Genomic DNA, 25,375 nt, shown 5'->3' with positions numbered 1-25,375 from the left:
GCTCAAAGAAAAAGTTGAGAGGGCAGGTAAATGTACCTAGATTTGTAGTTTGTTTGTTTTTTTTATCTTGTGTATATCATGTATATTTTAGGTAGCCTATTGTACATAAAGTTTAAATACCAGAATATTGCAACAAATCTACCAGATAACAAAACTGAGACAGAAACTAATAAAACACAAAGCAACTACTAGCTTTCACGACTAGCAGGATTTAAACAAAACCGGAAGTAGCAGGGAGTGAGTCCTCTCTTCCTGTTGCACCTCTACTAGCTAAGTAGCCTCGACCTCTGACGTTCAACCGATGGCGTAATAAGACATGTCAACGTGCCAATGATGGGCACACGACTTTGAGTACTTAATTTCTACCGATAACTGTCGATGAAAAACATTTCACTGTGGCGTGTATTTGTGAGTCAGCAAAATGTAGTCACTGAAACTCTCTTGAACTGTCAAGGTGAATTTAAAACAAACATGTGGTGCTTACAAGCAGAGACGTTGAAAAGGAGATGTTGTAAACTTAGTTCAGCTTTGCTTTATGTTTTAGGACACACACAAAACACTTCACTGGAAGTTGACTGCACCACAACGTGATGGTAAGTACACAAAGACAGGCAAACAACGTGTGGCTACTCACTATCTCGAGTAAATACTGTGTTTGTGTTTCTCAGCAGTATTTGTTTTGTGTAGTTACCGCCTTGCCGTTGGTCACTTAGTTTGAGTATTGTCCGTGCTGTGGTCACGTGGCTCGTTGGTCTAGGGGTATGATTCTCGCTTAGGGTGCGAGAGGTCCCGGGTTCAAATCCCGGACGAGCCCTCCTGTTTTTTTTCCCCAGCAGAAAATCACTTTTAATGCAGTATATTCTATGGGGTTTGGTTTTCGTTGGCATCAACTCAGCTTGTTAAGTGTTTTAATACATTTTGGTATTCAGTTATAGAGGCAATACACTTTGGAGAAAACATGCTCAGCAGCCATTTTGACAGGTCACAGTCAGAAAATCAAAAAGTGCAAATAAGCAAATGAATGATGGCGGAGTTCCATTTAACTCCATCAGTTTCATTGTGCATGCTTGTTCACCGTCACAATGACCTGAATAACATGAATTGAACAGAGTGAGTGTTCATTATTATGATCAGTAAAACATGTGCTTTTCTTGCTGTGATATGTCAAAATGGCTGCCATGCAAAGGGCCCATTGGATTTAAACATTTTGCAACCTTTATTCAACAAAGAAACATGTTTTATTGTATTTGATTATGCAAGCTTAGTCTGCATAAACTCTTGCTCTCTTTCACATCTGCTCATTACGCGTTATACCCACCAGAGGGCACACTTTACTAAATTATTTTACCTGCATGCTACAGACTTGTATGGCAGGGTATGCATCTACCCTCTGCATGAAATATATTACTTTTTAAGTCTACTATTCTATTTGTCTTCTTTTCATCCTCTGTGGAAAGTTGATAGTTGTTCTGATGTATGATTATTCACTTCCTCTTCTCCATCTGATAGTGCCAAACTTTTCTCTGGAACCTGAGCGATTTATTTTTACTGCTTGTTTTATGTGGTTAACAGGAACCTTGATACCCTTTCCTCTTTGACGTATACTTACCGTCCTGTTCAGGGTTGAGCTGCTGTAGCCTTTCACAATACATAATTTACTTTTTGACAAGCAGGGCCAACACACACGTGGACTGATAAGCACAGTCACATCCACACATACTTTGATTTTAGAGTCCCCTTGTCTTTAGTCTGTGGGAGAGCAAGCATTGTCAATACTGAAAGGCCCCAGTTCCACAGATCAGATTCAACCCATATTGTTGTAATACAATAAAACAAAGTATTTTGACTTCAAGGGGTTTAAATATTATACACTCCTCAAACGCGACCCTTACTTAAAAGACGTAGAACCATTGAAATATTTTAGTACTGTTGCCTCACAGCAAGAAGGTTGATTTGACCGAGGGTATTCCGGTTTCCTCCCACAGTCCAAAAACATGCAGAGGATTACATAGTATAAATTGACAGTGGGAGTGAATGGTTGTTTGTCCTGTTTTTTTGGCCCTGCGTGGACTGGCGACCTGCCATTTCGCCCTATGTCAGCTGGGATTGGCTCCAGTGGTCCCATGGAATATAAAGCAGTAGACAATGAAAGAATGCATAGATACTATTTGTATAGCACTCTTAAAGATTGCTCAAAAGACACTTTAAATGTAAAACAATAAAAAACACTAATAGTACACAAAATAAAAATTCAGAGCTTCCACCTTGAAAATGATGTACACATTTAATTAAATAGACCATAAAGCAGGGTATATGTTGTTTTAACCTGACAATCCATGTTCTCTCAGATCTACTCCTCACCTTTTCCCCAGCTTCTCCGCCTTATTCAAAAATTAAAATGGTCTCTTCCACCTTCAAAATACCACAATGGTGCAAACTAAATAGCAAAACTCAAGACTTCAGACACAGCCACTTTGTTCTCTCACACTTTAAATATAAATATCCTGCATTTTAACAGGACAATTTTCCCTTTATATTTTATATAATTTTCCCCTTTTTCAATGAAAAAACAGGACCATTTTCTAGGCACATTGCTCCTCACTGTGGAGGGACATTTAAGAATTGACTTTCAACTGCCTCTCTCCCCCTCATTACTCAAACACAAACTAATTCTCTGATATTTTGTTGTTGCGTGCCAGAACTTAATATTTCCCAGAACATTTCCCAGAACAGAATAGGAAATGTGTTGATTAATAACACATTGCCCAAATATTTTGTTTTATATTCATTACTATCTTTTCTTAAGGCAAATGGAAATAGAAGCTCATGAGTAAAGGCAAATAATCTCAATTTATGTTTTGCCTTCTGAGCTACCTGCCACAGATATGAATTATATTAATAATCCTTAGCCCAATCTTTAAAAAATGAAAAACCTTTGTGCCAGACACGTAACTGTGGCTCCTGTCACTGAAAATAAAAGCATGAATTTAAGTAGAGGGTATCAATTCTTTCTAAGCTTTCTCTCTCTATCTTTGTGCCTTTAGTATTGCTCCCCCCTCTATCCACCAACAGTAATCAGTGGTTAATCCCAATTTATATCCAGATGGAGAGATAATGTCTGGATTTCAGAAGCATATCAGCATGTTGTTGTAATGCTCTATGCACTCTATTCCAATACAAATGCTTTGCTTGTTTTCAAATTGGGGATCAGGGATTTGGAATCTGTCTACAGCATCCACAGAATGATATCTTCATGACCTGAGCATAAAATACAAACAGATGTTTCCCAGAGCTTATAGAGTTTACTTTATAAAATTGTATGTTTGTTTACTTTAATGGATCCAGTCATTTGAAAGGAAGGATGTGGACACACAGGACACGTCTATGTACAATGAGAAATCCCCAATGTTTAGGGATATGTGGATTGCAAAAGTTGGCCATTACCACATTCCAACTCCAACAAAGATTCCTCTGTTTCAGCACTACCCCATTCATATTCTGCCATCATGAATAAGCATCGAGGATTTAGATGTTAGATGTTTTAACAAAGAGTAATTGGACTTCCTGTTAATTGCCATATAATGAGCCCCCTAAATATGGTGCTTCAGTTGGAGCCATTATTTTTTTGTTCTCTCAGTATAAGATGATTACATCAGTTGTGGGATGTCAGCCAAAGTACAATACTTAGTTGAAGCCAACTCCACAGCTAAGAAAATATATACAATACAATTGATATAAAATCTGATTTAAAAAACAGTTTTATGTTGAGTAATGATAAAACACAAGTCTGTTACATTTTCATCAGTGAAACCACCTTGTTAACTTAAGCTGGTCTGATTCCAGCTAGATCCAATGGTCCCGTCTTAACACTGTAACTCAAAATGTCATGTGCAAGATTAGATTAGATGAAGAGATCTTTGTTTTAGTTGAACAGTTTTCATTGTACAAGGTTGGAATTATCTCCAGTCTTAAACTTAAAATTCTGATTTTAAATGTCGAATAAAGGAAGTGTTGCTTTTGTAGGTACAATAGATACAATTGGTTTTCCGCTTGTTGAAGGCAAATTCTTCCCTTTCCCAAAGAGGAGACCATACAACTATTGTTGTTGATATGGCGGCACACAGGATGTGACACAGTGTCTGCTGCTGGAAATATTTGCAATATAAGAAGAGGGGGAGGTGTTGTGTGGGTGGGAGAATGCAAAGTTTTGCAAAATAATTTATGTGAAATCCTTTCTTTCCTTTATGACAGGAAATGTTACCTAAGCGAAGACCCGACCTGACATGAGGGAACGCTGAATCAGTCTCATTACTACTGGTCCTGGTTAATCTATTGTATTTAACCTTTCACGACAAAATATATAGTGCTCTGCTCACTATGTGGATCAGCTTATGCGTGCAGCTGTGAAAGAAAGTCAAGATGCTGGGTGGGGGAGTAGAGGAAGAGCTTAAAAAAAGGTCAGAGGGAGTGTGTGTGTGAGCCAGGAGACCACAAAGGAAATCAGTTCTTCATTTCAAAGAGGAGAGAAAGCTATACCAGAAATGATTGAAGGACACATTTCAAATGTGGGTTACTGAGTGTTAGTGTATGATGTGATCTCAAAAACAAAACGTGTCATTTGTCCAAATGTGAGCCTCAACCTTTCCAAAATATTTATATGAGTTTCAGTTCAAAGTTTCAGGAGACACTGCAGATGTATTTTTTCATTTATAGAGCAGTTTCCAAGTAAATAACCACAAAGTGCTTTTCAAGGTTAAACATACGACATTATAAGGTTACACGCAGTGCAAATAAAGCAGACTAAGTTTGAAATCTATTTGCATATTAAGAAGGAAGAATGTTATTGTAGGAAAACACATACAGCAACAGGACTAAAATGCAATAATGGCAAAAACAAGAAAATAGCTCACACAAAGTTAAGTTTATCAGTTTAAAAAGGGCTCTGTAAAAGTAGATTTTTAAGACACAATTTAAAAGTCGCAGCAGAGTCAGTCATCTGAAATCCTGTGGAAGGTTGTTCTCAATCAGAGGAGCCCGCTAGACTCTGTAACAGTTTAAAGAGTCATACTGGCAGACCTAAAGGCCATGAGCCTCTTTGGTTTGTGAGGAGTAAGAAGCTCACTTATGTTCACTGGTGATAAGTAAAGGACCTGGAAGTAAATGCAGAGAGTCCAAAATTGGTGTTATGTGGGGAAAAAACAGTTTGACTGTTGAATAATCAGTAATTAGTAACGTCTTGACTGTATGAGTAAGCCAAGTGAAGAAGTGTACAACAGATCTTATTTTGGAATTCTTCCTTATTTAGTGAACATGATGGCATTCAAGGTCACTCGGTATGTTTGCATGACATGAGGAAAACAAAAAACAAATTATTGTGTTAGACAGACTAAAACTTGGCTTTTAAAACACATTTAAATGATAGACTGAAATGACACTAAATGGAATTTCTCAAGTCAAATTAATGAATCTGCCATTTAACTGAAATGCCAGTAAATGGCAACAGACTTCATTTAACTGACAACTCGAAAGAAACACCTTGCACAGGAAATCTATAGAGCTGTTCTTGAGGCCCAAGGAACTTGGTAAAGACATACTTTATTTTCTTGTCCCGTGACAGTAAATCTGAAGAAAAATGAAATAAAGCCTGTCAACAGTATCTGCAATGTCATTGATCCACTCTCTCTGGAGCTGTTTCATTGTGAAGCAAATGTAAGGTGGTGTGCATTCTGTGACAGTACAATAAGAGATTACCTTATCAATGGCTCACAGCTCGTGTTTTGACACACAGAGAAAACAAAGTAGGAATTTAGGGCAGAAGTAACTCTTATGCCTTAGGACGTGGTAACAGAAATTATTGTTCTTAAAAAGTTTTCTGTAAACATGGCATCCTTTCAACAAATGTCTTCACGTGAAACCACCCAAAATGACTCTGAACACTCGGGTACATACTGTATGCCAGGCCTGTATGTACTGCTGTAATGCTGCCACTGAAATACCTGGGTTTTTTTTTATAGTAAAGCTTTATTCATTACAATGAATACAGTCACAGTAATAGAGACAGAATGAATTACACCAGTAGGACTAAGGAAACAAAATAAAAGGACGCTTAATGTAAATGACGAAACAATTTCCAAACACAAGAAGAATATGACATGATAGTGACAGCAAATTCCATTAAGAAATCATAGTTTTCCTGAAGTAGCATACAAAATGCAAGGGTGGCATTTTGAGATTTTTTCACTCTGGGACCTGTTTTCCAAAGATAGTGTTTTGAGGCTCCCGAAATGCTGGTCCTGTGTGGATAAGATAGATGAGTTTTCTGTTAAGAAATATTTAGGCATGGAGAGAACATACACACACACAAGGAGAACATGCAAACACACACGCTTCATGTGCTTTTTTATGATGTTATTCTTTTCAGGGCACATTTCCTTCTAACTTCCTTGGAATTTTTTCTTTTCGCAAAATAAACCAGCTGGTCTCATTCTCAGGTTAATTTAGTCCCAACAGTGTTATTTTCTTCTATTATATTAGTGGCTGTGAGTCTATATGAAGAATAATATGAGATCCAACATCGAAATATGCCGAACCAAATCCTAAGGGACCTTCCATAATTACCATGTTCCATGGCTGCAGAGAATCACTACACATTTCCACTTTTGAGAACATGACTGTGGTTTCATTTACACTAAAATGATGGTATGAGTTAGTCTAACATTCCACACATGCATACTTGATCTCACATTCATTTTCTCAGCCGTAATTTTGCACGAGGGGGTGCCTTTGTGTGCATGGGTTCCCACTGGGTACTCCAAATTTCTTCCACAGTCCAAAGACATGCAGATTTAGGATAAGGATAATTGGAGACTCTAGAGTAACTGTGGGTGTGAATGGTTGCCTCTCTATGTTGGCCATGCCATTTACTGGCAACCCCGCCTTTTGACCTTTCTTAGTTGGTATTGACTCCAGCACCCTGTGAGCTGAAACAGAAAAAGCAGTAGAATATGGATGAATGAATTGATGGATGAATAAGTGAATGAATGCATTATTTGAGATTTTTTTCTCAAAGAGTTTTGCATTTATGGGTCCCATGGATCCATGGTTACCATCTACTTTATTTGTATCTCCATTGAGCATAACAAAAATGTGCCATCAACTTAACTATTGTATGTGTGCTTGTATGTGTCTGTACAGACATGGGCCTCCGCTGAATATACTGTATGATTCTGCCCTCACTGGGTTCAAAGGAATTAGCCCTCATGCTAGCTCCCCTCAGTTGGGTCATAGGAACGCGTGTGGTTAGCAAGGCATTAATGACATGTTCAAATGTTCTCATTTGGAAAGAATTAGAGAGTATAGAAATATAGATAAATGAATTAGAGATATAGGCATGTACAAAGGGAAAGAAAAACATCAAACACCTCGTAATTAGCTCTTCTTAGCCCAACATTGTTATTTGTTAACTTTTCAAAGCCTCTCTTACACTGAGAATAAAATTAATATTACAGTTTTTCGCAAAAGTACAAAAAAATTTATAAAAAAAACTACTGGACACAGTTCTGTGTGTCTTAAGTGCTTCAGACAACTCTTTAGGACTTAAGAAGTAAGGGAAGAAGAAGCATGTAGCTAAGAGGCTTGCTGCTAGTTGCTCACTAGCAACTCCTGCTAAGCTTACCTGCTTTGGTCACCACTAAAGTGTCAGGACCAGTAAGTTCTCATGGGGACTGGAGCCTCGTCCATATGAGGCAAAACCTAATTTCTTAGGAACCGGTTAGGTTTAGGGCTAAGATTTGAATTGTGGTTAGGTTAAAGTTAGGCATTAACTGGTTATGGTTAAGAGCAGAGATAACGGCTGTCTAAATGGGCAACACGGTGCACCAGTCTGAGGACAGAACTCCTCCAGTGGACAAGCACACACATACACGCAATAGTGGGGACTGAAGCAGGTGTCCTGTGAACATTGCTGTTTGTCAGTGTTTGTACAGAATATAAACTTGCTGTGTTTCCATCATGGTACATTTCGGTTTGGTACAGTATAATACTGTTTGGAACGCCTACACATCCTGCCTACCGCGATGACTATGAATGATGACATTAAATATTAACACCGATTGTAAGGGAGGGACGTCTTTATGTTGCCCATCAGCTAACTGTCGTGGGTGAAGCTGGTCTAGCTCTACCCTTACCATACCCTACCATTGTACTCTGCCGAAAACAGATGGGTACCGAGGCTAGTACCAATTATTTTGGTACTAGTCCTAATGGAAATGCATAAAAATACATACCATATTGGACCATATTGGACCAAATTGAACTGCTCTACTCGGCTGAAACACAGCTTTACATACCCCAGTAATATTAAACTACCTGTTCAACAACCATGTAGAGAAGGTTTAGCTACAGCCCTGCATCTCTCCCTATTTCTCTTCAATTTTAAATAAATTGACAGAGCTTTTTTGTGTGTTTTTTGAACCTAGGGAAGATACATTTGTACAACAAAGATATCTCAGCCAGCAAGCAATCCAAAGGCAGTAATTTAAAAGCAGGTGTAATTACTCATGAGGCATGTTTTTCCACAAAAAAAAAATAAAATCCCATAGCCTTAAAAGTGGAAAATGGCCTGTGTGTGTGGGAACTCTTAGTTGTAACTAACTGTCCTGTAGTATTTGCTGTTCTTCAAGTATGCAGATTACACTGGCTCTAGCTCCACACAACTGTCTCCATGCAAAGAACAATCAGTATGTAATGTACCAACAGTAATGAGAAAAGTTTGTAACATAAGCCCTCTGCTTGACTACATCAGACTGCTTGCTAAAGTTATCTTGGTCCTGATCATTCCATAATACATACATACAGTACATATAAAAAATAGACCGTACAGACCAAAGCCTTTCTTTTTATTTGAGGAAGACTTTAAATGCACTGCATGCTAATGTGCTGAACTACTGTAGATCACCCAAGATAATGAGGTCAATGAATCCACCTTTGCCTTTGAGAAGGATCTATGCTTTGAAAAGGGGAGAATTAGCATCTTGCGGCCTCAAAGCTCCTTTTATACAGCAGCTCTTTAGCTGTCAGCCGTGCATGGCTTTCTCAGATGGAGCTGTCTGCTTTGTAATCTCACCACGTTTGTATTCTTCTTTTTCAACATTTAAACCATGCCCACAGCAAATCAAAGTGCTGTAGATCATGACACAGAGTGAGTCTCTTAGAGACAGATTGATTGATATAAAAGTAAAAAACTCAGAACTCAAAAACGTAGCCAAATCAAAGTGAGTGTGAAGTGAGTGTCACAGAATGTTGGTCAAAGAGTTAAAGGCGATGTGTTTGATGAGCGACTTGATGTGTTAGCAATAATGATTTGATGACAATGGAAACTGTTCTATCACACCCAGGCTTGTGAAAGCTCTGATTAAGGCTACACACTCTGCTTTTTTCTTTTTTTTTTTCATTAAAAATGCATACATTCTGTCTGTTATCCATCACTCTGCGATTATCATTTTAGACTACATATGTTTATGTTGAGCTAATAGAGCTAGTCTGGATATTATGTGACTCAGATTCTTTACTCCCCGATAGTGGCAGGAAAAGGGTTCTGCAAAAATGAACAGCACCAGTTTGTTTTAATCCGTCAAAGTTCACAAAGATTGAATATATCTGACCTCAAGTTAATGTCTCTTATAAACAAGATAATAAAGTTAGTTAGCAGTGGAACCTGCACCTGATATGAACTGATCACTAGACAAGTGTAATCTGTTACCTGTGGATTCCCATTGCTCTGTCTTCTATGCCACATAGGCCTCAATTACAGTGATCCACAGTAATAAATCTTAATAACTTAGGAGATCTTGTGAAAATTGCTCCCATTTGCTTGTCCCCAACTGTTTCGGGATCCCAGGAGCTGTCCACCATTTTCACTTTTGTTTTAAGGCATTGTTTTAGTTCCGGGCATGGCTGACTGGAGTGTGTGACGTCCGCTACCAGAGCTCTATACATCGTTTGTATGAAATGGCAGCTGAAATGGAACTCTTGCAAAGTGCAAATGTTGTTGCTTAAACATTTCTGAAGTGGACATTGCATCACCTCAGGTTCATTGCACTTCTTAAGTTTTGAAGTAATCAAATACAAGCTTGTCTGGACACATATCCCTTTTATCTGCAAATGCCAGGGTTTCAAAAGTTATGCTGGGAGTTGAAATCCCTCTTGAATATTTATGCTGTACAGCCTTATTGCCACTGCTGCTATCATCATACTGTATATCTCTGAATAAAATGCAGACAAGAACCATGGAAAATTTTAAATTTGCAAAGTTGACAGAAATGTGTGAAGTGGCACTCAAGGTTGAATCCAAGCATCTTATATTTATGCTAATATGACAATGTAATAGTGTCAGCATGAGATCTTCATTTCATACACGATGAAGCTAAACCTTCCCTTTTCATGCTTCATCCACCATGAGTCCTGTGTTTTCCTTAGTGAGCATGTGATGCCAAGGAATGGGTGGCTTCAGTCCATTGACATTCCACTCAAACCACAACAGAGCAGATGGAAAAGTACAACAAATGTCACATGTAGAACGTTTAAAAACAGTTGTTCACCTATACATTAAGGCAGTGGTTCTCAATTATTCTCTCTCTGTCATGCCCCCCCAGAGGACAGACATGTTTTCTCTCTCCCCCGAATTGAAATACTATTGAGAACCTGATATTTATTTATTTATCTGTATAAACCACTGTATGAATTGTCCTGCCCTGCCTCTCACAACACCCCCCGACACCTCTCCGCGCCCCCCAGGGGGGCCCGCCCCACTATTTGAGAAGTACTGCATTAGGGAATGTATTAGGTTTCCTATCTCTGCAGATATATGGAAATTTGCTAATTAGTGGTGTATTTCCAAGGAAATATTTTTTGTTATTTGGTATATGTTTTTTTTTTATGTAGTTTGCGGTAAATGAGGTGTTGTTCTACAGATGTGTATCAATAATCAAAGTTATTATAGTACAAATGTTGTAAAACTCCAATTTGACAATTGGAATAATCTCACAGAAGAACATTTAAAAGACGTTTAAATTGTTAATGTTGCGACATAACTGACAACAAGACTTACAGAAAAGCATTTTTTGATTAGGAGATTGTCTATCTGTAACTGGACACAACAATGGAGGTGTGGCTATTCACAAGGTAAAAGAAATATACAGTATTTCTTCTGTTTTGTTTATTACATTCAGTTATCCCTGGTTTCAGCAGATTTGTCCAAAGAGTCAGCAGAGAAGTTGAGTAATTGTGAGAAGGACTACCATGCTAGAAAGGACGGGGTGTGAAACAGCAGTCCCGCTGCGTGACATACAGTGTTCCTTATTCTGGCCGATGCAGGCTGCATAAGCCATTACATGGGGGATGTAGTTCTGCTCCTGGACCCCGTGAAGCAGGTGAGCCAGAGGGCCTTTAGCAAACACAGCAACATCTTCTCCTCCATGAGTCTCCATGCTCAGAGGAACAGCTGCCTGAGCCTGATAGTTGTTTGCCTCTGAAGGGAAGCAACATGGAGAAATACATCAACATCGTTACGCCACTAGATGTGTCTCTCTTTCAATCAAAACAATAACAAAAGAACATGATCACTTGCTGATTACTTTCCTGATTAAGTGACCGAAACTCAGTGCTTTGTGTTCCAGCTTTTTTTTTTTTTTTTAAAGCTGCATTTGCCAAACAATGATTAGCTATTTTAAAAAAAGTGCAGCAATGACCGACCAACTGACAAATGTCTTTGAAATTAGAAATACAGGTTTGTTTTATTGAAATGTGTAATTAGTTGCATAGACAAATGTTAGGATGTCCTTATCACCATACACCTGCAGCTACTGTGCTCTCGCTCGCTCTCTATATGCCTTTATTTGCTTTACACTGAAGAGTCCTGACAGTTAGTACAGAAGGGTATGAAGAGCATTTAAATGCTCTTCATAGAATTTAAAGAGTGTTGAAAGCATTTTGGCGAATGTAAGTTCCACTACTTGAAAATGTATAGTATAACATTTGTCTTATTTAGCTTAGCTTAACTTAAATGCAGAATGTTACATATTATGTTTTTCAATGAACATTATGTCATTTCTGCTGCAAGGGGTCTCTCAATCAAAACAATGACAAAAGTTTGAGTACATCGAGAAGCAGCATGGCCCCTTTTGTTGTTGTGTTGTCTTGTGATACACATTTGCAAAGCTGCTGTCTTTTGGCTAACTACCTGTTTGTTAACATTCCCCTCCCTTTTGCCTACATCATCTGCTGAACACATTTGGTAAAGGGGTATTTATTCACTAACAAACAGCCTAACCTCCTGAGCAGAGAGGATCACATATTTGTGGAGTTCTGGCTCCCGACTAGATTAAGCCTTGTAATCGAAAAGATTACAGCACAACACGTATTATCAAAACGATTACTGACTGCTGAGAATGAGGGACCCATGTCACTGACTACACTAGATCAATGATAGCTCTTAACAATTTAGCATGCAGTTTAACAACAACAACAACAGAATATGTCATGGAGACAGACAGACAGTACTTGCGTTAGTATAATTAGTCAGACATTATTTAGTGACATGACTCCTTAACTCATTTGTTGTGTTGGCATTTTTTTAAACCTGGTGTTGGCAAATGTGGGAGGCATTTAAAATGTGTCTTGTGATTGCCCTTTAGTACATGCTGTTGACTTCTATTTTGATAGAAGATAGATAGAAGAAGAATGCTAATTGATTATCTCACCATGGATGTTAAAACTAGGTCAGAATGAGATTTAATTTAAATGAAATGAATTATTAATTGGAGAATAAATATAAAAGAGCATCCTTTTTTATATATATGTAATGACATTTTTACTTTCCGTTTCCATTTGAATATATATTTTTTATTTTACCTTTATTTAGACAGGTAATCTCATTTACAATACGACATTAGTTTTTTTTATAAAAATACACAACAGCCTGAGGCTACAGGACTACTTACGGTAGTCAATCGTGGACACATTCTCCCTTGCGCCATTGATTGTTTTGTAACCTGGTCCGTTTCCGTATAAGATGGATGTGAATGGCTTTTGATCAATGTCACTCGTCATGGGGGCCAGACCTATAGATGGAAAAACAACTTTAGGCAAGTTGACTTTGCCATAAGGTATAACTTAAAAATGTGAAAGTACATACCAAATATTGTGGTTCCCCTGTGTGTGTAGCCTCCAAAGTTGAACATATGAGAATGGTCAGCAGTAACAATAGTCATTGTATCATGGATGCTTGTCAAGAGACCTGCCTGACCAATGGCTCGGTCCATTTCCACAGCTTCATATAAAGCTTGCTTTGCTTTGCCCTCATGGTGTCCATGGTCAATACGTCCCCCTTAAAGAGGAGTAAAAAAAGTAGTTTAAATGACACAGGGGTGGAGTGGCTCAGTGGTTAAGACCGGTACCCTGTGTGCGAAAGACATGTTGTTTGACCATATCTAAAGCTGTTACACCAAGAGAGATGGCACAATAACCCCTCACATGGGTTCAGCAGTGTACACTTTGAAACAGACTGAACATGTGAATCAAAACATTCATCTGGGGTGGAGTGGAGTGGATCAATGGTTAAGACCGGTCCCTGTGTGCGAAAGACATCATGGTCGCAATGGTCGTAAGTTCGATTCCACCCCTGGCTGATTGTACTCAATTCCATTGTAAGTCGCTTTGGATAAAAGCGTCTGCTAAATGACATATAATGTAATGTAACATCTTGAGAGAGAGTAAAGTTTACACCCTGTAATCACCTTCACAAACGTGGTCGATCACTGCATGAAGTTGGAATTAATGTCAGAATGGCAGTTCAGCAAAGTTACAAAAGATGTGCTGACCACTCTAGTTTGGCTGACATACTTTCACATTCAGATGTACACTTTTTTCCACACGAGTGTTACTAAATTAAAAATAAAACTGAAAGCAGCAATAAATGTTTCTATTCTTTCCCATGGTACCACAACATACACCATAGATGGGTTCTAGCAGTAGTAATAGTAGAAGTAGTAGCATAGCAAGAGGAGAACATTGGAGGAATTTCACTATAAAAGACTTCACCTTCTACCAACAGGTAAAACCCATTGGGGTTCTTCTTTAGGATTTTGATGGCCACCTCCACCATCTCTGTCAGTGAAGGATCAGTCTCTATGTTTCTTTCCAAGTCATACGTCAGATCTCCCGGTTCAAAGAGACCTGGAATAGCAGGAGAGACAGTTCAAGAAAGAAATGAGAAAATTACATGCAGAAAAAAAGCCTGCAGCAAATGTGTAGTTTGCTCTTCATTTACACTTCAGTGAGAGTCTCATAATTACTCCAAGACTAGAAACTCACCCAATAAGTAATCCACGTTGTTTGGGTTCAGTGATAAGAGCTGCTTCTTGTTCCATACATAATGGCCTTTCTGCACAGTTAAATAAAGAAAAATGTACAGCACAGTGTGACTGGCATTACTACAGTCACCTTACACTCCCGAATATGCAAATGCACTTGGGAAGATAAAGGAGGGAGGCTAAGGGGGGAGAGGAACTAACACAGCAAAGAGAAGGATTTACCTTTTGTGTCATTTTGTCGATCCACTCCTGAATCAGGTTTCTCCCGTCTTTTCGTGTTCCGCTGTGCTTCAGGATGTTAGGGTACTCGACATCTGACTTGTTTTTGGGGAACATGTACTTCCTTCCTCCACCCATGATCACCTGAAAAGCAGCAGCAAAGAAAAGAAAAAACTCAGCATTCATTTGAAAACTGCCATTTTAGGACAGTGGTAATAACTGTTAAAAAAACAGCTAGAATTGTTGGAATGTTGGAGTCATGTTGTAAATGTAAATTGTCAAAGGTCACCTGGAACTGAGTGCTGTTTGAAGCAAAACTGAAGTGATTATTTTTATTCTAATTATTTAAAGAAAGAAATAAGATCTTAGGTTTGTAATGAAACAAGTAACGCACACCGTCATCTTAAAAAAAGGCCTGAAGGCTGGAACTTCATCCCTTTCAGGAAAAACAATGCATATGCAGCAAGAGTGCTTTCCTTTTTCCACAATCTTGGGTTTGCCTACTTTAATCAGCACTAAGTGAAGCTGAAGTTAATGTCTGACGGGAATGCCATTGGTTTTGCTGGAATTTCGTATTAGACAAAGTAAAATAACTAATGCCGGCGGATAAAGTTAGCGCATAACCAGAATTATTGGGCTTAGTTCTGTATGGATGAATGTCTATGGCAACTTAAATCCAATGCAATCCATCTATTACGTATTAGAATCACTGTAGGGGGATGAATAACAGAGCTAAATAGAAATCCCTAAAGCCGGGTTGGCATGGCTCAAACCCATGAAGAACAAGATAATGTTTGGAATTGTTGCTTGAAAAGTGACAGACATGGATTAATTGATTCATCGACTAACTAAATCTTTTGTCAGAATCAGTTCTTTGGACTCACGTCAATGTTGGGAATGTTTTCAAACAGTTGTCTGGCGATATCCTTGCAGCCGGACTGCAGGGCTTCCTCTGGCATCTCATTGTCTGAGTACCAGTCTCTGTCCACAGAGTGGGCATACGCAGCACTTGGGGTTGCATGGTTGACGCGCGTCGTTGTCACAATTCCCACAGACTTTCCTGCGTTTGAAACACACATGCAGCTGTCTGAATCAGGAGCTGAATCATGTTTTGACTGGAAGGAAGGTCCAGTAGTAGTTACTTCACAGCAAGTATGGACAGCAGTGATGATTATAGGAATGAGTCACTCTTTGAGCATAACGGTAAGTGAACATCGTGTTAAAGTAACACCAAGGAACAATTTTTTTTTTAACCTTAAAATAACAGCTTCACAAACATGTTGAAATAGGCAGGATGGTGCCTCCTTCATTCCAACTCTGCACCTTGAACCTTTGTCTATTTAAATGTGGTGAGCGGTTAGGAACAGTGTGACAAGTGTATCACTTAAAGTGGCAACAGAGATCTTTTGTGTCCCTACTGTATAGCGGTTGCTGTTTGGTCACTGTCAGGCCAAAGCTATTCTCTGCAATGTTTGGATAAGATTAAGGACTATAAATGACTAAGACATGAAATGACTACACATGCAGCATTTGAAAATGTTTGAAAAACACATGGAAGAAGCCGGAGTTGTTTTTTAACCAAGGCGCTTGTGGGGTTGGGCTTCTGTCATGTCTGTTGTTTGTTACCAAGCAACCAAAACCTGAGATGTAGAGAGATGACAGTGAAGTTGCTGCAGCCTCGGTGAATTAATTAACACATTCAACGGATTGAACAAAAAAATTAAAAATAAAAACAGACAATTGATACACAGCAATGCATTTCCCCCACTCCAGTTGTGTTGCTCCATTCACATGGATTCAGATTTTGATTAATATAAATGTAGATGTGTCCTTTTCCTGTCGCTGTTACACCGTGCAATTAGCTTCAACATTACAATGAAGTTTAAGTCAAAAAGACATCATTAGTTATTAGTAAATTTCAGCTTTAAAGCTCTTGTAAAGTACTGGAATTCCCTCCCTCCTCCTTATGTGAAAGCATTTGATGGGAGGCATTTATTCACCAACAAACATTCTAACCTCATGAGCAACGACAACTGCCTGTCTGATTGGAGTGTAATGATTGAAGTGTTATTGAAGGCTGGAAAAGTTTCATCTCCATTTACTTGGTGAGTGCCGAGACTGAAAGATTCGTGTCACTGACCCTCTAGATCAGCGTATAGCTGTCACAATACAACGCTATTAAACACAAATTTTAACCTAAGCATTTCACCGACAGCAGCTTGACAGATCCACTAAGTTTAAGAGTAGCGTTGACCTGAGAATCAGATAAAAACATTCATCAAAAATCTGCTCTCATCATGCTGTGTTTGCCACAGTGACAGCACGTTTCATCAAAAGCTTGCGCACAAAGACAACGCTTATCTTTTAATTGAGTAGAGACAATTGTGAGGCAAGCCGTGAGGAAAGTTCACTTAAAGAGCATGTTACACACATTACATTGTGGAAGTTTGTTTTAAAAACCAATTCCCCCCAAGAAAATGATGATGAACACTCCTGGTAGTCGAGTCGTGTAAAAAGGACCTGATGAAAACCACTTTTCCAATAGCGAGGGGTCAGCTGCTGCCTTTCATGTTCCCTGAGGAATGATTGGATTTTTTATTATCTTTGACCCCTGATCCCACACACATAATGCCTTTATCTCTCTCACACATACTCACACAGAGTGACCCTCGCCTGCCCCTAAGTCATCCCCACCACTGCTCTCTGAACATCCAGTGGAAAAAATTCCTTTCACATCTCTTATTTCCTTCCCTGTGGTGCCTCGTGTCATTTTGTCTTTACAGCGTTCAAGCAGATAGCATAACATTATGTGTATCCTTGAAATGCACATGTTTTAAGAAATTTGAATAATTTTTTTTCTTCTGACTAAAACTATGTTCATGGGAAGTGTTAAACTTTTTATTTAAACCTACAAGCATACATTGTTTTATATGCACCAACAACCACACAATAACAAAATAATGCCACTCAAGGACACGGACACAACAACAAACTTTTAGAGCAAAGATGTCCTTACAGAACATTTAAAAGAAGTAATTAATGAATGAATGAATTGAATTAATGAAACAAAGAAACATCTGTGGAAATAATCTGACTTATATTACTTTAGTTTAATGTCATTCTACCTGCTTCCTTTGCCCATCGGAGGATGGAGGTGACCTCATTGCCCTGTGTAGTGTTACACTGGGATCGGACAGCGGCTGCACTCACGCCCACTGTTCCCTCGTTGGCCTTGACCCCGCAGAGGTACGCTGTGGCAGTGCCAGCACTGTCCGCCACCTGAGCATTAGTGTTGTATGTCTGCAGAAACACAGGCCAGGAAAATACAATCGAATTGATGCACTGTTTGAACGTGACTTATCTTGGATGTGATTATCGTTGGAAAAATTCAATTCATTGATAGATTTCTGCTCCTTAAATGTGAACATTTCCTAAGATAAACTGAATATCTAATCAGTTTGTGGACAGACCCAAGATATAAGATGTCATCATCGTAGGAAAAAAACAAAGATTTACATTTTTACCATTTTCTGCCATTTTATGGACCAAAAAGGAATCAAATTAAATATGACTGGAGAAATAAGCTATATTTGACTTTGGTTTAACAGATATTAGGATCAATTCTTTAGCCTGTGTAATCATTTGTTTAATCAGGTTTGACTCAGTTTTCTACATTAATAAAATTGCATATTCTGAGGTAAATTATTACATTACATGTCATTTAGCAGACACTTTTATCCAAAGCAACTTACAATGGAATTAACAGGATGGCTAATGTTGATGTATTTCCGATGTGTACATGAACAAACTCTTATATGTGTATATGTGTATATATATATATATATATATATGTGTGTGTGTGTGTGTGTGTGTGTGTATATATATATATATATATATATATATATGTATATATATGTATATATATATATATATATATATATATATGTATATATATGTATATATATATATATATATATATATATATATATATATATGTCTGGTTTATTGTATCTGTAACATAACAGACAGTATGACATGACACAATGACCTTGTGTATGGACACAGGCCTTTATCAGGAAGCCATCATTAGCCAAAGCTAGATCAAAACATTGTCCTTTACTCTGGGATATGATAACCAAGCCTGACCTTAGCCAAAGAAACAAAAGGGAATTTGTCCATCTCCAGCTGCGTCTCTTCTCCACTCTTTCCCTTCAGTTGCCCTTTCAGTATTCGAGCAGCAGTTACCGTGGGAACACCCATCCCTAAAGACAAAAAGCAGATTGGCTGTTATTCGTCCCTCTCAGGTCAGGCAGTTACAACATTACCACATTTTCTTCACCGCTGTTTGCAAGACATGAAATCTCTTTGCTTTCTCTGACATTTTATAAAAGGAGCACTGTTACGTAAATCATTTAGTTTGAAAGCCTGCTATTTTTCTTAAGTCAAAAATACTTCATATCCAAAAAAGAGAAAACAAGACTTTAAAATAAAGATAATTTGAGGAGAATTGGATCTTGTGTAGTTATATAACACACTGACAAACTTGTGGCGTGTGCTATACTTCTTAGGTCAAAGGAAGTGAGGACTGATTTATAAAGATTATAAATCAGTAACCTTAAACCTTCTGGTTAGACATTTTGTAGTGATGAATTTGCATTTTCTGCACTGGATGTTTTCATGGACATTCAGTTCTGCTCCTGTCAGTTTTCCTCCATGTACAGTCCAAATGTAGTGTGTTTCATCTTTGTTTAATTACCCCTGTCTCACTTTTGTGAAAAGAACAAGGTCAGGTCAAGTCAACCTGACTCTAGCACATTTAAAAACAACCAGTGATGACCACGGAGAAAAAGGTACAACAACTACAACATAAAGCACAGTGAACCATGATAAAAACATACAATTGTAAAATATTTAAATCATAAAGAAGTAAAAATCTAGTAAGGTCTATCAGGATAAAATGTGCTCATCACAAAGGGGAGGCTAGAGAGAACAGATGGGTCTAGATTACATCCCCCACCTTGTATTGCATGCAGGAAGAAAAAACAAATGAAGCTAAACTAACACTCAGTACGCACTATTGAAGACGCTTCATAATGAAATGATTCACATTACATTTACACAAGCCTGATTGCTAAGAAAACCACAGGAAGTCAAGACAACCATTTCCTGCTGGGAAGGCCTGATATTTAGTTTACATAATATTAATCATATCAACAAAAAAAAAAAAAATGATGAGAGTAACGTGGTTACGATTCTGCACCGACAATTTTAAGTGGTTTTAAACTGGGTTGAAAAGAATTCATAAGATTATGATATATGAATAGTGACTAGAGCTTACCGTCTCCAAGGAAGAGGATGAGATTCTTTGCTTTGTTGAAGTTGAGACTTTGCAGAGACAGGGCTTGTTTCAGGGTCCGCTGAGCCCAATCATTCCAAAACTTAGGTTCCTTCTCCTGCTCTGTGCATGGCAATAAACAATTAGTCTGGTTAGCATGGTGGATGGTTACAGGATTCTATAGGCACAGCTTGTTACAGTACATAAGAGTGTTCAGTGTAGTAAATGTGGACTGGATTATTCAGAGTGTAATAACATGTTACCAAGACAATGAGCAATCCATATTATTTATTCCTGTCATCAATAATCAAACAGTAATTCAATTAAGTGACTAATTGACGTGGCTGCTGAGTTCAGTTGTAGAGCGAGTTCTATGGGGTCACCAGCTTAAGACACTTTAGCCCAATATTCTCCTGGCAGCAGTGCCATGGGTGAATGGCAAAACTTTCCTGAAGACAAGGAAAGTGCCATATAAACACCATTTAAGTGACTAATTGAAACTAAAATGTCAACAAATTTAATTTAAAGAGGCAAAGTTCTTGCCCCTAACAGTTCCAGGTGTATTACTGTCTGTCACTGGCGTAAAGGCACAGCCGTGGCAAGTCATCGGTGAGGACACAGGTACCTTTCCTCAGAACTGGTGTTATGTTGTGACATAATAAGCGTGTCAGCCATGACAAACAACCCAGTCATCATGAGCCACAAATGTGCAGATACTGGCTAAACCCTATTCTCTGCAGTGTTTTGGTCAATATTACAGTTCATTTAGTACTCATAATGAAAGCAAGGCTTGCAGGGGAGTGTTGTTTTTCAATCACCATCTGCTATTATTTTTAATATCATAATGACACATTCAAAACATTTCCTGCAAAAAATAAAAATATTTCATCGATAAATGGCCCAAACCAAACCATGTTTTGGAAAAACACACACGCAAGAAGTTCTTCATGTTTTTCGTGGCATGTGACTAACAGTAAAAGTGAAATACCGGGGAATTGTGGCGTCTCCAGAGTTCCCAAGAATAGACTGGAACAAATGATGAGCAGCATCGTCACCTTCATGTTTTCGTGTCCATGTGGATGATGTGTTTCTCTGCGCAACCATGACATGGTGCTACGCGAAGATGTTGGTCTGCTGTTGTCTTACAGCTTCTAGGGAGATATTACACAAAGTGACAATTACTGTGGGTTTGTGTCGTGCCAGAAATTCAAGTTCCATGTTTGTCGATGTTAGGTGGACTTAAGCTAATGAAGTGCACACATGTGCTTCTTGAGTCATTGCATAATATCAACATGAAGTGGTCCATCCTTTAACCCTTCTATACAGTATATTTTGTACTGTGAAAGTAACACTAAAAGTGTCAATACAGTTGGGGTGTGTGTTAAATTGAACTCATTTAGTGTTTAGTGTTAACAGTAAAAGGCAAATATAATGAGGTTAATGGGCTATATTAGTGTTACTGTAACACTGTCAGACTGCTTTACTGTGAATATAAATCACAAGGGTGTCTATATTTCCCCAATGATAAATGTAAATAATCACATTTAGTTTTAGTGTTACTTTGATGCTGGTAGATTGAATGTGTATTGTGGGATGGGAGGATGACCTGAAGAAGTGGCCTTAGCTAACATACACTAGCGTATTTAGCTACTTCATTAACTTAGTTGCTATAGACGGTGAAGCTATAAAAAAATATGCAAAAATAGGAAAAGTTTTGAAGCGCATCAGTATTTACACAGGAGTAAGGTCAGTCACGTTTCATTAAAGTAGGTGGGACACTTTCTTATTTATTTACAGGCAGACATATGGCGCCTTTCCATTATACACTTCTAGCATGACTCGACACAGCTCGACTGCAGTCGGGTTCATTTTGCTTTTTCAGTAGGGATAGTACCTAGTACCTGGTACCTGGTGCTTTTTTAGTACTTGCTCTAGTGAGGTTCCGAACAAGCTGAGCGAATAGTAAAATGAGGAGTCTGGTGTATTTAGTGACAGAAAGCCAGGAGTCGTGAGCTGAATAACAACACGTTCAGTCGTATTTCAGTTAAGTGACCGTGTCAGACAGAGTCTGCACTCCGGTCATGCAGGAAGTACTAATCTTTTTTAATTAACTGATTCAAATGATCCAGTACACCAAACACTACTGCTTTGCTCGTCACTAGTTTATTTTTTTATAAAAAAATACATTTTATCGAAATCACAATATGGCCTTCTGCAATTTTCATAATATTTATTAAAGCCAAAATGTGTGTCAAAATATCATTATAGGTTAATTATTGTCTTGCCCTATACACATCATAACATACAGACTGAAGGGAACATCTTTGTTTCTCACAGATCTGCACAAACATCACACAATAATCATTTTTTTGAATGAAAATGTGTAAAAATTACCATTCCCTCTGATAACGCGAATCATAACATAAATAATTTATTGAAAATCCAAGGAGGTACTATGGAGTAATGGAAAGCAATGTGCCTGGTACCCAAACTGTGTAGAGTTGAGCAGAGTAGTGCTAGAAATGTAGTCGTAGAAAAGCGCCAATAGAGCCAGTCAGAACTTCAGTGTCCAATATCACAGCACCGGGAAGATGAACCAGCAATCATTTCTCCAGTAGTGCCTCCAGGAATGAGGTGGATAAGGTCAATTTGTCAACAGAGATGATTGTTTGTACAGCTCATATGCAGACAGTACATCCGACCATATGAAAGGAAGATCAGAAAAATGATCACAGGCCATGTTAGGTTTGTTATTGTCTCAAAGCACATCTTATCTCAGTGGGAGGGACATGGTGCCCCAACACAAAATATGAACACCCACTTCTAAAACATTCCATAACTGTGGATATGCATATCATACTGCCCATCATTTCCTTGACACATGTGAACAAAAAAGAAGAAAGAGAAAACGTCAATGACAACCTGAACAGATTTAATATACGACGGAATTGGGCTGATTTACTCATTCCCTTCTCTCACACAGGCTTTTCATACAAAAGGAAAGCTAAGGCTGTGTAGAAAGACAAAAAGCATGGGGAGACTGCTACTGGCAGATGTTTTTTTGGGTCATCAAAGCAGTCTAGATGAATGACTTTTATCTCTCTCCAGCATTGTTAGCCTGTGGTGTTAAAAGCAGAATTCTCAGCCCATCACTGGGCCTCACAGCAGAAACAACAAGAAAGCTTGTTAAGTAACTCCTGAGGCCAGGCTTTGCTGTGGATGCAAGTAGTCACAACGGGGGCCCCTATGGGTCCTGGCCAATGAGGCTTTCCGTCGTAATTATCCATACCCTCCTCCTCCCTTCTTCCTTGTGCTTATAGTCAAGGTCATTTTAATGGGATTGCACTCCATACCACTGAGAGGTTTATACGAGGCCATAACTAAGACGATTAATGCCAAATGATTGACTGGACACATCCAACCCTGAGAGAGGAACTCACAACTCACCTTAGCAAGACTTCCATCACAAAAATAGCTCACCTGCCAATTTCTGGTGCGTTCCGTTATATAATTGAATCAGTAACTCTCTAATTCACATGTGGCCTGTTGTTCCTCTACCCTTTAAACTACACTAAACTGAACAACCCAGGATAAATAATAAGTAACACTGCAGCAACCAGACACAAGTCAATGTATTTAATAATTAAACATTATTGACATTGTGTATTGGCAATAAGATATAAGGCGGTACCTGTATTGGACACAAAAAAGTGGTATTGTCCCATTGATTTGAGTACTGCCGAGTCCTCTACATGCAAAATCAACAATATGTCAAAGTCCAAGACAAGACTGAGGCCTTCAAAAACACTGGTCTTGAACAAATTCTACGTAGACATATCAGTAGTTAGATGCACCATACCTTAGATATAGTAGTTCAGAGCGTTCTGCCAGGTCCACCCAGGGGCAGTGAGCCAGCCAGTCTGCAGGTGAAATAGCAAAGCAATGCCAACACAGCCACCATCAGGATGCAGGACAGGACAGTGGTCAGTATCAAATGAAATCCCACCATGGTTTCACCGAGACTCCCACTGCTAAAAGGTGTCAAAAACACCCAGCATGCATCTACAAAGGGTGAACCTTTACTTTTCCTTCAGCTCCACGCTGAGCTGCTGTGGAAGTGAGAGACTTATCTTGTCTACATGTGCCACTTTAAAGCAGGCAGCAGCTTTAAAGTATGGATTAGGCTTTTCTTTGTGTGCGTGTGAGTTTTGCAGAAGGTGACGGACAGAATCTGACCTCTGAAGCGTTCCAATCGAAACCTGAAATTTATCAGGGCTTGAACAGAGCTGATGAGTGTCAGGCTTTATCTTCCCTGTCTCTGTTCACTGTGACCAGCAAGGACACATGACAGATTGTAAATGGGCAACTTGGTTTGCTTCTCACATCAGTCTGTCTCGCACAGTGTCCTGCATGCATACAACGGTCTGACACACACTGAAGCCAGACAGCTTCTCGATTGTTTCTCCATTCTACTAAATATCTGATATGTCACTGTGTATTTGTTAAAAAAGTGAATAAGACATGAACTTTTAACCTACCAATAATAATAATAATAATGAACTGCATCACATTATTGTAATTGTAACATCACAATAGGTTGAAGAATATGGGGGTACAGGGAAACTATAGCTTATTTTACCATCTCCACCTGCCGACACAAACATCTGAAACCACTCGTTAATAACTAAGTAAAGTAAGTAAACAGCTGCCGTTGGTGCAACATATTTCTTGGAAATAAATCCAGATAAAATCATTAGACGTCGCAGTTACAGCTCGTCTTTACTGGTTATCGCGACAAAATACGCGCGCGCGTTTTTGTTTGCACCCCCACATCAATAATGAGATGTAAAAGATGTAGTTTTTGTAGTTTTACTCACTGAAAGTGACTCTGTGGGAGCTCAATTACATCCAAATGTGCGTGCAGCAGTTCATTCACTCCTCCGTGCATCGGCGCGTTCACTGGCTCTTATAAACCCACGAGTGTCCAACACTGGTCCTCCGGAGTACTGAGAATAGAGGTCTGTGTCCCACGAGGGGAGGAAAATTGACAAATAACTGTTCCTAACTGCTGCTGCGGATGAAGATGGCGCGAGAGCTCCGCCTGCCTGACGATGGAGGAACTGCTTCAAGGACAGTATGGCTGTATTGATCAATTAATAATGGGAAACTCTGATACACTGATAAGGCAAGTGTAAAAATGAAAACACTTGTGAACGGTGAAGTATATAATATATGTGCAGTGATCAGGAAATAATAATGTGCTTTACTATTGTTTTCTGTTTCTTGTAAAACAGTGAATTGGAAAATTCATGGATAACCAATAATAATTATATCTTATCATAAGTATTAACCATTACAGTAAAGTAAACAGAGTGTTTACTCCTGTTCAAGGTGGTTTTAGTGTGTAAGAAGTATTTTTCCTGTCACATCAGTTCACAAATCTTGCTGCTGT

General features: G+C 38.6%; 1 protein-coding gene and 1 non-coding gene across 5 annotated transcripts; one reads left to right on the top strand and one right to left on the bottom strand.

Annotated features, from left to right (window-relative positions):
- Nucleotides 1-742: 742 nt before the first annotated feature.
- On the top strand, nucleotides 743-814 carry trnap-agg. The gene has a single exon. It is a non-coding gene; the product is annotated as a tRNA-Pro (tRNA).
- A 10,235-nt stretch (nucleotides 815-11,049) lies between these two features.
- On the bottom strand, nucleotides 11,050-24,951 carry alpl (alkaline phosphatase, biomineralization associated). Of its 4 annotated transcripts, none has more exons than XM_044024485.1 (13): nucleotides 24,801-24,951; nucleotides 23,783-23,843; nucleotides 20,912-21,074; nucleotides 19,927-20,046; nucleotides 18,735-18,850; nucleotides 17,714-17,888; nucleotides 15,473-15,648; nucleotides 14,592-14,732; nucleotides 14,371-14,440; nucleotides 14,098-14,232; nucleotides 13,193-13,384; nucleotides 12,999-13,118; nucleotides 11,050-11,527 (listed from the first exon to the last, which is right to left on the bottom strand). In XM_044024485.1, the coding sequence occupies exons 3-13, from the start codon at nucleotides 21,030-21,032 to the stop codon at nucleotides 11,262-11,264; spliced, it is 1,632 nt and encodes a 543-aa protein (XP_043880420.1). In that variant the 5' UTR covers nucleotides 21,033-21,074; nucleotides 23,783-23,843; nucleotides 24,801-24,951; the 3' UTR covers nucleotides 11,050-11,261. The 4 variants fall into 4 exon arrangements, with proteins under 4 accessions (XP_043880420.1, XP_043880422.1, XP_043880423.1 ...); XM_044024487.1 differs by having other exon boundaries at nucleotides 20,912-21,071; XM_044024488.1 differs by lacking the exon at nucleotides 23,783-23,843.
- Between the last annotated feature and the right edge of the window lie 424 nt (nucleotides 24,952-25,375).

Source organism: Solea senegalensis, linkage group LG4 (genome assembly GCF_019176455.1).
Source record: "Solea senegalensis isolate Sse05_10M linkage group LG4, IFAPA_SoseM_1, whole genome shotgun sequence".
NCBI classification, from domain to species: domain Eukaryota; kingdom Metazoa; phylum Chordata; class Actinopteri; order Pleuronectiformes; family Soleidae; genus Solea; species Solea senegalensis.
Note: the sequence above shows the minus strand (reverse complement) of the source record. Positions and strands in the feature narration are given on the sequence as shown.